The sequence below is a fragment of the Amblyraja radiata genome, chromosome 8 (assembly GCF_010909765.2).
Source record: "Amblyraja radiata isolate CabotCenter1 chromosome 8, sAmbRad1.1.pri, whole genome shotgun sequence".
Taxonomy (NCBI): domain Eukaryota; kingdom Metazoa; phylum Chordata; class Chondrichthyes; order Rajiformes; family Rajidae; genus Amblyraja; species Amblyraja radiata.
Genome location: NC_045963.1, coordinates 70,190,587 through 70,207,391, shown reverse-complemented (window position 1 = coordinate 70,207,391; position 16,805 = coordinate 70,190,587). Strand labels below are relative to the sequence as shown.

General features: G+C 39.2%; 1 protein-coding gene across 3 annotated transcripts in view; it reads right to left on the bottom strand.

Annotated features, from left to right (window-relative positions):
- The window catches only part of kiz (kizuna centrosomal protein), a 136,393-nt gene that overhangs the window by 110,384 nt on the left and 9,204 nt on the right, over positions 1–16,805 (bottom strand). For 2 of the 3 annotated variants that reach the window (XM_033026197.1, XM_033026196.1), the window contains exons 2-4: positions 8,696–8,758; positions 6,934–7,090; positions 518–610 (exon numbers count right to left, since the gene is read on the bottom strand). In XM_033026197.1, coding sequence (XP_032882088.1) covers positions 518–610; positions 6,934–7,090; positions 8,696–8,758 — 313 coding nt within the window. The remainder of the gene's footprint in view (positions 1–517; positions 611–6,933; positions 7,091–8,695; positions 8,759–16,805) is intronic. The other variant, XM_033026199.1, reaches the window with a different exon arrangement.

Sequence of the window (16,805 nt, the reverse complement as noted above, 5' to 3'; positions counted from 1 at the left end):
GCGTACAGGGCCTCAGTGTACCTGGACCAGTCCAGTTTACTGTCCAGGTACACTCCAAGGTATTTGTACTCCTTGGTAAACTGTACATCCACACTAATGATAGAGACAGAGGGCAGGGGTGTCCCCCTCCTTGTAAAGTCCACCAGTAACTCCTTAGTCTTGTTGGTGTGAATCTGCAGGTGATTCAGCCCGCACCACTCAACAAAGTCATTGACTATGTAATATCGCCTCACTCACCAAACTACATCAAAAGATGGTGTGATTAAAAATGAGGTTCCAAGTACAGTACCACAAAATAGTAAATCAACAATAACATCTCCAAATGTCTGAAAGTTTTCTATCTTTATCTGTGATCATCCCAATCCTGAAACATATAAATCTACTGAATATACACAATCTTGGCAATATTCATTTTATAATTACTGTCTTCTTAATAATCACATGAATAATAAATGGAAATTGCACATGAGCATATCTTTGCTTTTCCTTTAATCAAAGCAAAGTTTTCCAGCCTTACTTGTTGTATGTTTTTTTCCTTGTCCATTCCTTGAGTCTTTAACTTCTCCTTCCAAACTGGAAGTAACCTTTCCACCTGCTTTTCATATTCCATCTGTGAAAAGGTGGAACGCATAGGAGTTAATATTGTTTTCATCTCATGGTTACCAAAGTAATTCATAGTAATTTATAGCATCAGATGATTATTATAGCTGGACTATTGACACTGGAAGCACCTCTGAGTGAGATCTTGCCCATGTGGTTCAGAAATACCATGTCTGCAGCTGTATGAATGTTGCAACTGGGCAGTGACTTTGGTAACAGCATGTAATAGCAAAATAAGTTTTCCGACTTCTCTTATAAACTGAACCCTCTATCCTGATAGAACAGTGTGAATGCCATGAGTAGGGGAGCACAGTGGCTCAGCGGTAGAGTTGCTGCCATACAGCTCCAGAGACCGGGTTCCATCCTGACTACGGGTGCTGTCTGTACGGAGTTTGTACGTTCTTCCTGTGACCACGTGGGTTTTCTCCGAGTGCTCCGGTTTCTTCCCACACTCCAAAGACGTGCAGGTTTGTAGGTTAATTGGCTTCGGTAAAATTGCAAGTGTGTAGAGCAGTGGTTCCCAACCTTTTTTTGGCCATGCCCCACCTAATCACCTCTAAAATCCTGATGCCCCCCCCCCCCCCCATATTTTAGCCCGAGCAGACAATGAAATAATTCTCAGAAAATGGAATTTACTCAAAATAACATCTGAAACATAAACTACATATGTTTACCTGATGCCCCCCTTAAAAATCAAATTGCCCCCCTGTGGGGCGTACGCCCCACGTTGGGAACCACTGGTAGAAACATAGAAACATAGAAATTAGGTGCAGGAGTAGGTCATTCGGCCCTTCGAGCCTGCACCGCCATTCAATATGATCATGGCTGATCATCCAACTCAGTATACCGTACCTGCCTTCTCTCCATACCCTCTGATCCCCTTAGCCACAAGGGCCACATCTAACTCCCTCTTAAATATAGCCAATGAACTGGCCTCGACTACCCTCTGTGGCAGAGAGTTCCAGAGATTCACCACTCTCTGTGTGAAAAAAGTTCTTCTCATCTCGGTTTTAAAGGATTTCCCCCTTATCCTTAAGCTGTGACCCCTTGTCCTGGACTTCCTCAACATCGGGAGCAATCTTCCTGCATCTAGGTGTAGAGTAATGCTAGTGTACGGGGAATAGAGTGCTCGGTGTGGACCTGGTAGGCCGAATGGCCTGTTTCCACGCTGTCCCTCTAATATCTAATTGAACAAAAGATAGCAGGGGCAGGATTAAGCTACCTGGCCACCCAATTGGTAGAACCTGCCAGTCAATGTGATAAGGTCTAATGTACTCTGGCCTCAGCAAGTAAACAGAAAAATGAGCAGTAAATAATTGCCTCTCATCAAAAGACAACTCCTGCTTCTATCCTAAAATGGTTTCCAAGACATTGCAAAATTTTACATTACAATACATTTATCAACTGCTAATGCAGTTGTCACAGAAATCAAAGATTGCAGATGCAGAAACTCAGAAATAAAAACCTAACAGGCATGAAGTATTTAGAGGGGAAAGATGGTTACTCAGATTTCTAGAGAAAGGATAGGATGGCAAAAAATGCCATGAAATACAATAGACAATAGGTGCAGAAGTAGGGCATTTGGCCCTTCATGGCAGTCCCGCCATTCAATGTGATCATGGCTGATCATCCACAATCAGTACCCCGTTCCTGCCTTCTCCCCATATCCCTTCACTCCGCTATCCCTAAGAGCTCTATCTAAATACTTTAGCAAGTAAGATTAAGATGAATCCCAAGACATCACAGAATGTTATGGCACAGAAACAGGCCCTTGCTCCACATGGGCCACCTAGTTTAATCTCATCCTTCTGCCCTCCTAACATTTAATATTCCTCAATTCTATTACATTTAGAAACTGAGTGTCAACAAGCAATTTTGACAACATCAATCCATTTAAACTATTTTCTGAAAATACATTTTCTAATCTAGATGACACTTCACTCCACAGGTTGTCTACTTATGTGGTAGACTGCTATCTTCTGTGGTGACATAGGGCTCATTGAAACATTCAAAATGGAAGGCAATATATTAAAAGTTTAGCAAATCCGATCAGAGTTGTTATAGGATATTTTTCAGAGAATTACATATGTCTTTTGAGAGTTCCACCTTCCTATTTTTCATAGCTCTTAAATGATGATAAATATTTATATTCTTCCTTAAGAAAAAAATGGACATAGTCCTGCTTTTCTTCATAGTTAACAGGCTACTAACTAAATTATATTCCCAAATATTACATTTCAAAACAATATGATTGCATATTTTCATTCGAAAGTTGCAAACTCTCCATCTTTCCCCAACCAATCCCCAATCCTGAGTGATGAGGTGCATGGTAGTACAATTAGTAGAGCTGTGACTCCAGTCACAGCCCCAGTGCAAACCTAACCTTGGGTGAGGTTTGCATGTTCCCACTGGGATTGCATGGTTTTTCTCTGGATCGTGACGTTTCCTCTCACATCCCAAAGACCATGCAAGTTAGTTGGATGGTTGGCCCTGTAAATTGCTCTTGGTGTGCAAGAAAGTGGTGGAATTGACGGGAATATGAGGAGAATAGAGAATAACTCTTTGAGCTGGCATGGACTTGACAGGCCAAATGGCCTTCTCTATCAATAGGAAATACAAAATATAAAACCTGGCACATGTTTAGTTGTGAAAAGAAACAAGAGTGAAATAATAATAGATAAATAATAGAAAGAAAAATGTACACCATGTTTGAGGGTGGGGAGAAAGAAACAGTGCAAACAATAGCTGATTAAATTGTATTTGTGATATTATTTGCCAATTTAACAAGTCTGACAAGTCAGTTTGTTCTTTTGGACTAATAACATGCTATATATGGAGTAAAGCAAATTAGCAGATCCACGACAATACATTTGTCTCAGATTCTGAAAATTTAGGGACTGAGTCCATTATTCGGTTCCAAATAATAGTGCAGACATAATTAGTACAAATGCTGAAGATAATTGAAAATCAATTAACAGCTGGTGAACTTTAATTAGTAATTTTGCTTTTTGAAGCAAACATTACAGATCATATACCATGTCAATGATTCAAGTTAAAAATGTTATTGTAACGCCAATGATTTCAGAGGAAATTGCACTGTTACACTAAATATATTGACCTCTACATTCAACAAAGCAGCACTCTAATAAAAAACAATATATGACTACAGTTTTCATAAGTAGCACCAATAAAATGGCAAATTAATTGTTGTATCCTTTAGAATGAAAAAACACACATCTGATGTTCTGAGTGACCTCAAAATTGTCCTTCTATCACTTACATTTGTTTCACTTTTGCAGAAGACTTTTCTTTCGGTATAAATGGTTTAACAATGAGAGAATGCTACTGCAGATATGCAAATCCAATATCACTTGATGTATGCTGGTAGTCAATACTTTTGCACCGGATGCTGAGCTAGAGGTATTCTGCTACTGTACTTTAAAAGTTTGTGATTGTCATGCACAGGTAATAAATGTATTCATTAAAAAGATTCCTTTTAAGCAAAGATAGACACAAAAAGCTGGAGTAACTCAGCGGGACAGGCAGCATCTCTGGAGAGAAGGAATGGGAGATGTTTCGGGTCAAGACCCTTCTTTCTTAAAGGCAATCTGGCCTTGTGGATACAGGTCCTCCCCAGGTTATGAACAAAAAGCCTATGAGCACCCCATGCAAATGAACGAGCATTGGGAGACCGGTAGGACAGATTTGCTGGCATCTTCTACAGGATGGGAACGAGGCATTTCTGCGTGCCTTCTCCCCTTTCCATCACTGGTGACACGCCCGCCGCCCCCAACGAATCACAACAATCAGAGAGACACAAGGTACTGCAAATGTTGGAATCTTGAGCAAAACACAAAGGGCTGGAGTAACTCAGTGGGTCAGGCAGCATCTCTGAATGGAATGGATAGACAACTTTTCAGGTTGGGACCCTTCTTCAGACTGATTATAGTAGGGGGGGGAAAGCTGGCAAAGTGGTGGGGGCTGGACAAGGCCTGGCAAGTGATAGGTCAGGGGTTGGGTCTAGCCAAGTAGAGCTGGGAGCGCAGTGCAGACACATTCACAAAATCACTGGGGCCGGCTGGTGGCCGCTCTCTGCGCCTGGTCACTCTCCCTACAGTTATTTCTGTAGTCCTCCCGCACACACTGTTTTTCGGTTATTTCTGACTTAGAAATAATTCGGAATAAGAATACCTCAGGAAAGTAACCCTGTCATAACCTGGGAAGTACTTATATATATTTGAAGAGAGAAAAAACAATAGAAGTTTTTGATCCTAATAACTATCCAGTGACTTAAGTTCCTATATGGATATCAAATAAAGATAGTACTGACCCATGATGACCTGCAAGTTAAAAAGATACTGATACCACACAATGCACAGGTCTTGTGCTAAAATAAGGCCTATACAGTCATATCCATTCAGTAAGAGACGAGAGAAATTTGGCATAAATTCCATTTTGATCAAATTTGGCATAAATTCCATTTAGATTCCACTTGATCTAAAGTTATGGTTTACCATAACATAAAAGTTACATAAAATAAAATAATCATACTAATTACAATTTCTGCTTCCAAAAAAGAAGCAAGTTTATTTCAATAGGTAGTCACAGTTCTTATCCTATCAAGGATTTGTTTCTATTATTTAATAGGTTGAACAGACTATGTCACTGCACTAACCTTTACATAGGTCAAAATATAATTCAGTGGTGTGATTAAGTGGTGAATGTTGCAATTTTCCTTGACCATCTATTCATATTTTTTGATGATCTCAGTAAATAGCTTGCCATTTGAATAAAATAAAAATGTCCAAAAATTTAATTTAGGTAGAAATGGTCTTCGATCTCCTTGCAACTTTTGGTGTTAGTGCATAAAATACATCATGGTGGAACTTTCAACATCAAATAAAAATACAAAGTATTGCACTTTATATTTAATAACATTCTAATTTAAATACTTTAGCAAGAAGAACTTAAACCAAGCATCTGTAAATGTACACAAAAGGGAAGATTTAATTTACAAGATGCAAGAGCATTTAACTCTGGGCATGTTTATAACACTGCAGCAGGTCACTTGGGGAGTTATAGCATGGAATGGATCAGAGGAATGGATCAGTTTGGTCATGGAGATTAGGAAGGTGGTATCAGGAAACAGATGTCAGGTAGCTTGGGAGGAAATAATTCTGTCTGGATAAAAGTTCTTAGGAATGCGAATGTATTGGAGACCATGGAAGGGAGGTTTGCACTAGGAGACCAGCAGGGAGCCAACAAATAACCAACAATTTGGTGGTCATATTTATGCCTTGGAACTTGAAGCTCTTGAACATCTCCACTTCAGCATCATCGATGCTGATAGGGGCATGTACACCACCTTGGTTTTTGCCGTCAATAACTAGCTCCTTCGTCTTGCTGTAAATTAAGGAAGAGGTTGTTGTCTTGACACCATGTTACGAAGCACACATTCTCCTTACCTTACTTGTCATTGTTCGAGATCCAGCCCACCAAAGTGGAACCATCTGTACACTTGCAGATGGAATTAAAGCAGAATTTGGCTGCACAGTCGTGAGAGTTTAGAAACTGCAGTAAGGGGCTGAAAATGCATCCCTGTGAAGCACTGGTGTTGAGAAATATAATGGAGAATGTTTAGTCGCCTATCCTAACTGATTGTAGTTTATGGGTCAGGAGTCAAGGATCCAGCTGCAGAGGGGGGCACTGACTCCTGAGTGCCGGAGTTTGGATGAGTTTAGTTGGAATCATGGTGTTGAAGGCAGAGCTATTGTCAGTACATAGGAGTTTGACATAGTGTGTCCTTGTTATCTTGATGTTTCAATCATAATGCAGTGAACTATCCATATATTGTTTACTGAGATGCATCTATTTTCTCACTTGCAAAGATAAACTAATGATAAAAACACCAAACATCATAACTATTAAGTAATTTTAAATTTAGAATTATCTGTTCAATTAGAGTTTTCCAATGTCAACCTAACTCATTCAATCCATTCTCCACTCATGATAATACAGTCTCTTGTGTCTCCATTTTATAGTTCTTTACAATGCTGCATGTGGTTTTTATTGAAATAACTCATCTTAAGAGCTGTTTTATCAAGCTACAGGTATTTTAGGTGAGGAGCAAAATATGAGACTTAAGTTTAAACTCTTCTATAATGCTAAAGATATGAACAAATAGAGTTGGGATGTGAAATTTGGCTCAAGGTACTGTCTTATAATCACAATTAGGCATCATTTTTGCCTGTCGCGTAATTAAATACTTAATATTCTAAAAATGTCAACCTACTGAATAGTAAACTATTGGGTTAGCAATTGGCAATCTTCTACCTTCATTTGTTTCCATGTGTCTGAGCTTGCTGTCAATGCTGTGACCTGAGCTTGAAAACTCTCAAAATCGTTCAGCAATTGTTGGTTGCGAAGTTGGGCTGTTCTCTCCCGTTCACGCACTTCATTTAAATAACTTTTCAATCTGACACTCCTTCGCCTTGAAATAAGAACATGGAGAAATGCATTAGCAAAGAGACCACAAAGTAAAAGAATGCCAATTTTTGTTTCCCTCTCTGTTTCCCATCGGCTGCCTGAGAACTAGATGATCATTGGTGTAACATTGGAAAAACATTTTGATGCTTCACTGGGCGCTGACATTTTCTATATGTCAGAAATAACAACATTTATAATACTGGACTTCCTTAGAAAAATTAACAAGTAGATAAATCCACTAGAAATAATGTTTATTAAAATAAAATTAGTTAAAAAATAAACAACTGGAGTAACTCAGCGAGTCAAGGCAATATCTGTGGAGGCAATGGGTCAGAGGACATTTCAGGTCAGACCCTTCCTTCTTCAGGCTGGTCAAATAGTATCTTGACAAATGCCCAAGCTGAAGTAAGGTCCCGACTTGAAATGTCATCTGTCCATTTCCATCACGGACGCTGCCTGACCCATTGAGTTCCTCCAGCCTTTTGTTTTTGCTCAAGGTTCAATTTACAGTCTCCTGTGTCTCTAAACATGTAAGAGCTGCTGTGGACACCTCCTCCTAAATTCAGGATCACAGGAATAAGCATTTATAGTAAAATCATGAAACCATAAAACACTGACAGCCAAGAAGAATGCAGTAAAGAAAGACCAAGCCAGAGAGGTTAAGTTTTAAAATTCTGAGCCATTTGATCACAAGCTATTGGAAACCTGGAGTTGTTTAACAACCAAGAGATTAAGACATTAAATGAGATACAGAGATAATATATTTTTACACCTTAAGTGGAGAAGAGAACCAGATATACTGTATCAGCTTTATTTGACCATCTGAGATTTTAAAAATGGTTTTGACACTATTTGACTTATTTCTGAGCAAACCTTTAGTATATATTAACGGTAGGTATGCAGTTCTATTTTAGTTGAGAAAGAAGCAGCATTCTGATGCTTCTAAGTGGATGTTATTACTGTCCAGATCCAAACCTCTTGACATCAGATTAGGAAGGGATTGATGCTGGCTGGAGCCTAATCTCTCTCTTTGGTCCCAGGGGAAAGATGTGTGTCATGGCTGGACTCACCAAGAACACATTCACAGAACTTCATCCTGATGGGTTTCACTGGCATATGCATTCCCAGACACTAAATGGGCAATATCACCTACAATATGCTCTGTTATTGATGCTATTGCTTTAATACTCCTGCATATTAATAATAGTAAGACAAATAAAACTAACTGATCTTAAGAACTATGATATCTGTTTAAATTATTGTCACTCTCCTAAGATGAATCTTACAGTGGGAGCGAAAGCATGGAACAATGCAAATTTTGACTAAAGCTGGGAGGTGGAAGCTGTTCTAATGGATAATATAGGAAGTCTGTCTCTGTGCAGCCGTAAGGCCATGGTTGACCAATACAATCACAATGGGTGCCAAACCTGTGGGACAAACCAAGGACGAGTCATCTTATAGGAGATGTGATAGCTCTGCATTTTGTATAAAACTACACAAAAACAATATCGCCCAATTAATTTTAACAGGACTTATATTCACAATTAATGTTAATTAATGATCCAAAAGGATATACAATGGTAATAGTACAATACAATCCTTTACTTACATCCACTGATCTGACTTGCTGCATGCCAAAAGGTTCTTTTCCAGCTCCAGTCTTTTACATTCGCTATATAAAAAAAAGGAAATTCACCATTAGTTAAAGCATTGGACATCAGAGAATAAGATTAAGGGACTCTTTCAAACTAATGCAAGGCTCATTATTAGCAAGGAAGTATGGGAATAGCAAAGCAGTTTTCATTGTAGGGACTGATAATAATTACAAATGCTGAAATACATAAAATACACAAATCATTAATTTCACAAATCTGAAAATAATATGCATTTATTGCCAGCAGAATTGCTTTGATTTTGCACCTCTCACCTTAAAGCTATGCCCTATAGTATCTGATATTTCCCTCATGAGAAAAATATTCACATTATCTACCTTTTGCTTTTCATAATCTTATCTAGTTCTATCAGATCGCCCCCCCACCCCCAACATCCGCCATTCCAGAGAAAGCAATCCAAGTCTGTCCGACATCTCCCTGTACCTACTACTCCCAGTAGCTAATGCCCCCTAAACCAGGCAACATTCTGATAAACCTCCTGTGCACCCTTTCCAAAGCCTCCCATCCTTCCTGAATTGGGGCGACCAGACTGCACACAATACTGCAAATGTAGTCTAACTAAAGTTATATAAAACTACAACACGACTTCTTGACTCACTGTCTTGACCAAAGTCCTGTCCCTGCCAGATGCGTTCTTTACCACCCAATCTACTTGTGATGCCACTTTTAGGGAGTTATGGACTTGGATCCCAAGATCCCTTTGTATATTAATGCTGTTAAGGGTCTTGCCATTAATTGTCTATTCTCCCCTTGCATTCAATCTCCTGAAGTGCAACACCTCATTCTGTAGCTGATCTATATCTCATTGTATACTTTGATAGCCTTCTTCACAATCCACAACCCCAACAACTTTGAAAACAAATATTTCAAAAATGGTGCTCAGCAATTAATATATTACTGCAAATACACTGCAATACGAAAGACAAGGATGACATCCGTTTTGACAATTTGGTTCTTTGAGATCACCACTTGGCCAAATTTGATATTCTTTGTAGTCATCTTTAAATAATTATTCTGAACATTTTAAAGCAAAAAAAAAATATTCAGTGCTTTCAAGTGAAGGGCTGGTGCACAATGATTTTTCATATCATGTTTGAATTAACTCTAAAGTAAAGTAGTGAGACAAACTCCTCCCAAATAGTCTGACTCCTTCATAAACTAGTGCCAGATAAGGGCAGGATTCTAGACAGTCTGCACCTGCATCATTAAGGGTCTGTCCCACTATGCGAGTTCACCCAAGGGCTCTCCCAAAATTTTTTTAAAAATCAAACTCGTGGTACCTCATCACGAGTATTTTTTTTACTCTTGGAAATTTTTCACACTGTTGAAAAAACAGCACGAGTTTCGGCGTTTCCCTGCCGTTAGCATTACGAGCGCTACGAGACATCCACGAGCTCCGACGTACCCGCTACGTACATTCTACGTACTTACCACGAGTTTGATTTTTTTTTTAAACTCGGGAGAGCTCTTGGGTAAACTCGCATCGTGGGACAGGGCCATAACTATATAATCAGGACAGTCTGCTACTTCAACATCACTGCTATCGTGGGACTGCTTGCTTAGAAACAGCAATCGTATTGCAACTTATTGTAAGAAACAAATGTGCCAAGGTTCTTCAAAGGAACATTGTTTAACAAAACTTGCCACAAGCCATAAAATAATTAGGAAAAGGGAATCCAAAGTAGATTTTAAGCAACTTCTTACTGGAGAAAGGTAAAGTGGCAAAAAGATTTAGATGGACTGGAATTCATGGGCTAGGCTTGGGCCACAAAGATAAGGCAACATAAATCGGTAATGTGCAGGAATTGGTTACACGCAGTGCAGTGATTTCAAAGGCATGTAAGGCTGGACAAGGTTATAGGCATAAGATGTATAAGTCTATGGATTAAATTAAGCAAAAACATAGAAGTTTTGAATTCAAGGCGTTGCTAAATAAGCTTAAGTCAGCTCGGAGATGAACAGAACAATGTGTACAAAATTGCTGGAGGAACTCAGCGGGTGCAGCAGCATCTATGGAGCGAAGGAAATAGGCGACGTTTCGGGCCGAAACCCTTCGTCTGAAGAAGGGTTTCGGCCCGAAACGTCGCCTATTTCCTTCGCTCCATAGATGCTGCTGCACCCGCTGAGTTCCTCCAGCAATTTTGTGTACCTTCGATATTCCAGCATCTGCAGTTCCCTTTTGAACAGAACAATGTGTATTAGGATACGATAGTGCTATTTTGAAAAGCTGCAATTTCATCAGGATTTGACTTGCATTGTTCCACATATTGTACAATCACTAAGAAGAAATATCTTAATAAGACTGCAACAATAAAAATTCCTTGTAGCCACATACAAAATCTTGAAAAGGATAATACACAACTTCAAAGACAAGCCAGGTAAGGTGCAAGGTAAAATCATATAATGTGAGTTGGTATAAATAAAGTTGTTGAATAGGTGAAATAGCCCCAGATTTTACATTATACATGAAAGCAGCAAATTCTATTGCCTACATCTTATTCCTTCAATGCATATGTTGTAAATCGGATTTTTTGTTTTAATATTCCACAATATTCCACTCATTTATAAATTGAGAGAACTGATTTCTACATTTACAAAGAAAAGGGGATTTTATTATTCTATACTTCATAGTACTGCAATAGTACTGCAATGCATTTACTCTTTCCAACCGTGGATTGTATATGCAATGGCTTCAGTGCTGTCAATTAAGCATCATTAACATGTCATCCTCGGTCCAGAGGGACTGCCTTCGATCAATGTGTACTGTTGTCATGAAAACAAATTAACGTGTCCTGAATACATTAATCACTTACTGCAGGGAGAAAAAAAAAAGGTTTTTGAATGGAATTAAAAATAAATTGTTCTATTGTGACCTCTATGATGGTATCAATTTTAACCAACATTAATCAGCAGCCTTCGGCAGACGCATTTGAGATTGATGGAATTGATTATCAGTGTGCAAGACAAGAGTCCTTGGCGTCATGGAAAAGCAATCTACTGACTACAGCATTGGTACAAACTGCACTGTTTCTTTCCTTTTCCTTTCATTTAAACAGTGAGGTAGATCTAGAACTAAGGTAAGAAATTAGTGTACAGGTGATTGCTGGTCGGCACAAGTTTCCACACGGTATCTCTAAACTAAATTCTGCAATGGCACAACTTATAGCTACAAGAACGAAGGATGCAATATGATCAGTACCTTTTCGAACACTTGCTGGCAAGGACTTCAGGTAATGGTTTGCACTCTGCAGCAGGGACCCCTTTATATTGGCAGATCTCCCTCACTGCCAGAGAGTAATACACAGCTCCTCATCAAGCCTGTTCGCTGGCTTATTTAATAGTGTCACCACATTCACATAGCAGTTCAAATCAGGATCAAAGTGGTATGCTTGTAAACCATTGACATTGGGATTGATGAGTTAAAATCAAAGTGCTGGAGAAAGAAGAGTCCCAACATGAAACGTCATCTCTCTATTCCGTCCATAGATGCTGCCTGACCCCGAGTTCCTTCAGTATTTTGTATTTCACTCATGATTGCAGCATCTGCAGTCTCTTGTGTCGCCATTGGGATTGATCACTGGACAACATATCTCTGCATCCTGCCTTTTTATTCCACCACAGATGTTTACTTCCTGTTGTGCTAATTAAAGACAATTTCCCTTTTTTCGTTAATCGGAGTTGGAATAAGTATCATTGCCAAAAAGGACCAATATTCTGATCTACTGATGCAAAAAGATCTGATAAGGGAGTAGATAAGCAATATGCAACGAGTCAAGATTCTGAGGTGAAGCTGCAGATTTTCTGTCAATATGGATATGTAAATGTGGAGATCAAGAAAACATGTAGCTACAACAATATGGCACTGTTGCAAATTTTGAATTTTCACAATGGAGAAAAACAATGAGTTCCTGGAATATATTCAAGTCAATTTTCTAAAACAATATGTTTTCTGAGAGACAAGGGAACAGGATTTAATGAAGAGAGACAAGCAAGAATTAGCAAATGATAACAATGGAACATCTTGCAAAAAGTGACAATAGCATTAAATGTCATGTTATTATTTGAGAGGAAGAAGCAAGTGTCATAAACCCAGGTTCCCAACATTTAGCAAGGCGAACTTCAGTGGGTTGAGAAATGAATTAAATACAATGGACTGGGTTAATCTGCTTTCTCCGATATGCCTAATAATGCTGTCCATGATTTTATAATACAGTAATTATAATTGTGTCCATCTCATTTGTACTCAATAACAAATGAGTGGTATGATGGAACCATGTATTCACATTATCACAATTTATAACTGCCTACAGTGGCTTGCAAAAGTATTCATACCCCTTGAACTTTTCCACATTTTGTCACGTTACAACCACAAACGTAAATGTATTTTATTGGGATTTTATGTGATAGACCAACACAAAGTGGCGCATAATTGTGGAAGGAAAATGATACATGGTTTTCAAATTTTTTTACAAATAAAATAAAACTGAAAAGTGTGGCGTGCAAAAGTATTCAGCCCCCTTTACTCTGATACCCCTAAATAAAATCCAGTGCAACCAATTGCCTTCAGAAGTCACCTAATTAGTAAATAGAGTCCACTTGTGTGTAATTTAATCTCAGTATAAATACAGCTGTTCTGTGAAGGCCTCAGAGGTTTGTTAGAGAACATTAGTGAACAAACAGCATCATGAAGCCCAAGGAACACACCAGACAGGTCAGGGATAAAGTTGTGGAGAAGTTTAAAGCAGGGTTAGGTATAAAAAAATATCCCAAGCTTTGAACATCTCACGGAGCACTGTTCAATCCATCATCCGAAAATGGAAAGAGTATGGCACAACTGCAAACCTACCAAGACATGGCCGTCCACCTAAACTGACAGGCCGGGCAAGGAGAGCATTGATCAGAGAAGCAGCCAAGAGTCCCATGGTAACTCTGGAGGAGCTGCAGAGATCCACAGCTCAGGTGGGAGAATCTGTCCACAGGACAACTATTAGTCGTGCACTCCACAAATCGGGCCTTTATGGAAGAGTGGCAAGAAGAAAGCTATTGTTGAAAAAAAGCCATAAGAAGTCCCGTTTGCAGTTTGCCACAAGCCATGTGGGGGACACAGCAAACATGTGGAAGAAGGTGCTCTGGTCAGATGAGACCAAAATTGAAGTTTTTGGCCTAAATGCAAAACGCTATGTGTGGCGGAAAACTAATACTGCACATCACCCTGAACACACCATCCCCACTGTGAAACATGGTGGTGGCAGCATCATGCTGTGGGGATGCTTTTCTTCAGCAGGGACAGGGAAGCTGGTCAGAGTTGATGGGAAGATGGATGGAGCCAAATACAGGGTAATCTTGGAAGAAAACCTGTTAGAGTCTGCAAAAGACTTGAGACTGGGGCGGAGGTTCACCTTCCAGCAGGACAACGACCCTAAACATACAGCCAGAGCTACAATGGAATGGTTTAGATCAAAGCATATTCATGTGTTAGAATGGCCCAGTCAAAGTCCAGACCTAAATCCAATTGAGAATCTCTGGCAAGACTTGAAAATTGTTGTTCACAGACGCTCTCCATCCAATCTGACTGAGCTTGAGCTATTATGTAAAGAAGAATGGGCAAAAATTTCAGTCTCTAGATGTGCAAAGCTGGTAGAGACATACCTCAAAAGACTTGCAGCTGTAATTGCAGCGAAAGGTGGTTCTACAAAGTATTGACTCAGGGGGGCTGAATACTTTTGCACGCCACACTTTTCAGTTTTTTATTTGTAAAAAAATTTGAAAACCATGTATCATTTTCCTTCCACTTCACAATTATGCCCCACTTTGTGTTGGTCTATCACATAAAATCCCAATAAAATACATTTACGTTTGTGGTTGTAACATGATAAAATGTGGAAAAGTTCAAGAGGTGTGAATACTTTTGCAAGCCACTGTATGTTAAGATTTTCACCCCCTAGAAATGTTGGTCAAAAAAAGATATCTGTTCTCAAAGTGACCAGGATTCCAGCATGATGGTATCTATTCCTTTTCTCCAGAGATGCTGTCTGACCCGCTGAGTTACTCCAACTTTTTGTGTCATAATGGTACTTTTCCTCTTTCCTGCTTCTGTAGCATGTCTGGTCACAATAGTTTACTTAAGATTTGTTTTATATATTTAAAAATAAACTTTATTTAGAGTATTAGCCTTCCCACAATCTATAAATATTTCCGCTTTGCAGCATCTTAGCAATATAATGAAGGTCGGTTCAATCTTGTTCAGAAATAAAATCGACCCGAAACATCACCTATTCCTTCTCTCCAGAGATGCTGCCTGTTCCGCTGAATTATACAATAGACAATAGGTGCAGGAGCAGGCTATTTGGCCCATCAAGCCAGCACCGCCATTCAATGTGATCATGGCTGATCATCCACAATCAGTACCCCGTTCCTGCCTTCTCCCCATATCCCCTGACTCCACTATTTTTAAGAGCCCTATCTAGCTCCCTCTTGAAAGCATCCAGAGAACCTGCCTCCATCTGAGGCAGAGAATTCCACAGACTCACCACTCTCTGTGAGAAAAAGTGTTTCCTCGTCTCCGTTCTAAATGGTTCACTCCTTATTCTTAAACTGTGGCCCCTTGTTCTGGACTCCCCCAACATCGGGGACATGTTTCCTGCCTCTAGTGTGTCCAGGCCCTTAACAATCTTGTATGCTTCATTGAGATCCCCTCTCATCCGTCTAAACTCCAGAGTGTACAAGCCCAGCTGCACCATTCTCTCAGCATATGACAGTCCCGCAAATCCCGGGAATTAACCTTGTAAACCTACGCTGCACTCCAATAGCAAGAATGTCCTTCCTCAATTTAGGGGACCAAAACTGCACACAATACTCCAGGTGGGGTCTCACTAGGGCTCTGTACAACTGCAGAAGGACCTCTTTGCTCCTATATTCTATTCCTCTTGTTATAAAGGCCAACATGCCATTCGCTTTCTTCAGCTTACTCCAGCATTTTGTGTCTACCGTGTACAGAACTAAATATTGATTGGGTGAAATTTTATGCAACTTTGTGATTTTACTTAGAACATTTGGTTGACATTGTCTGATATTGTGTGACGTTGTAAACCATCTTGATTTGTATGCTTCTGGATTTGTCTTTCAATCCAAGGTGAGTTAGATGATCTGTGATTAAACTGTATATCAGTCTGTGGAAAGCACCCAGGACTGCTTTTTGATCACTTTTTGAAAATGATCTCTGCCCACTACAATTACATGTACACTGGAACAGCTGAGATGCCCAATGCTGCCTGAATCATGAGCACATTACCTGAAAAAGGAAGACATTTCTTGCAAAGGACTAAAGATACTTTTCTTATTTAATTTAAGTTTTACATACAATAACTCTATTCAGATTATAAGGCATAAGATGGTATCATTAAAATTTTAAATACATATTTCCATTTCCACTTGCATTTCTATTCTATATTTCTCTCTTTTGAATATTTAAATTGTACATTAATTTTCCTTCCTTCAATTTATTTCTTTTAATTTCAAGTTATATGGACTACCTAGCTTGATCAGAATATAATATTACATCTTCAATGACAAGGTGCAGAGGCTCAGTGACTTATTTCCAGAGCGGAGGTCTGAAAGATCATAAAGAGAAGCAGAAATAAGATATTTTGCTTCAGAGCTGCTTTCCTGCACTAATCCCATATCCTTTGAATCCCTTGATATCTAAAAACTATTTACTTCTCCTTGAAGATGCTGAATTTCCATATCCTCTCGGGTGGAGGATTTCAAAAATCCATACTTGCTGGAGGAATAAATCTAATTTTTGTCCTAATGGCAACACCTTATTTTGGGACTGGCCCCAGTGCATGTCACTCCAGCAGTGGAAGAATCATCCCTGCATCAACCATATGAAGCCCCATTAGAATTTAGTAATATTTAAGCATCTGAACAAGTATTTTTATTACCAAAGCAGAGTAGGCAATGGACCAAGTCTTAGTAAATGGGATTAGTATAGATAGGACTTAATGGTTGGCTTAGACATGGAGGCCAGAATGGTCTAATTCTAAA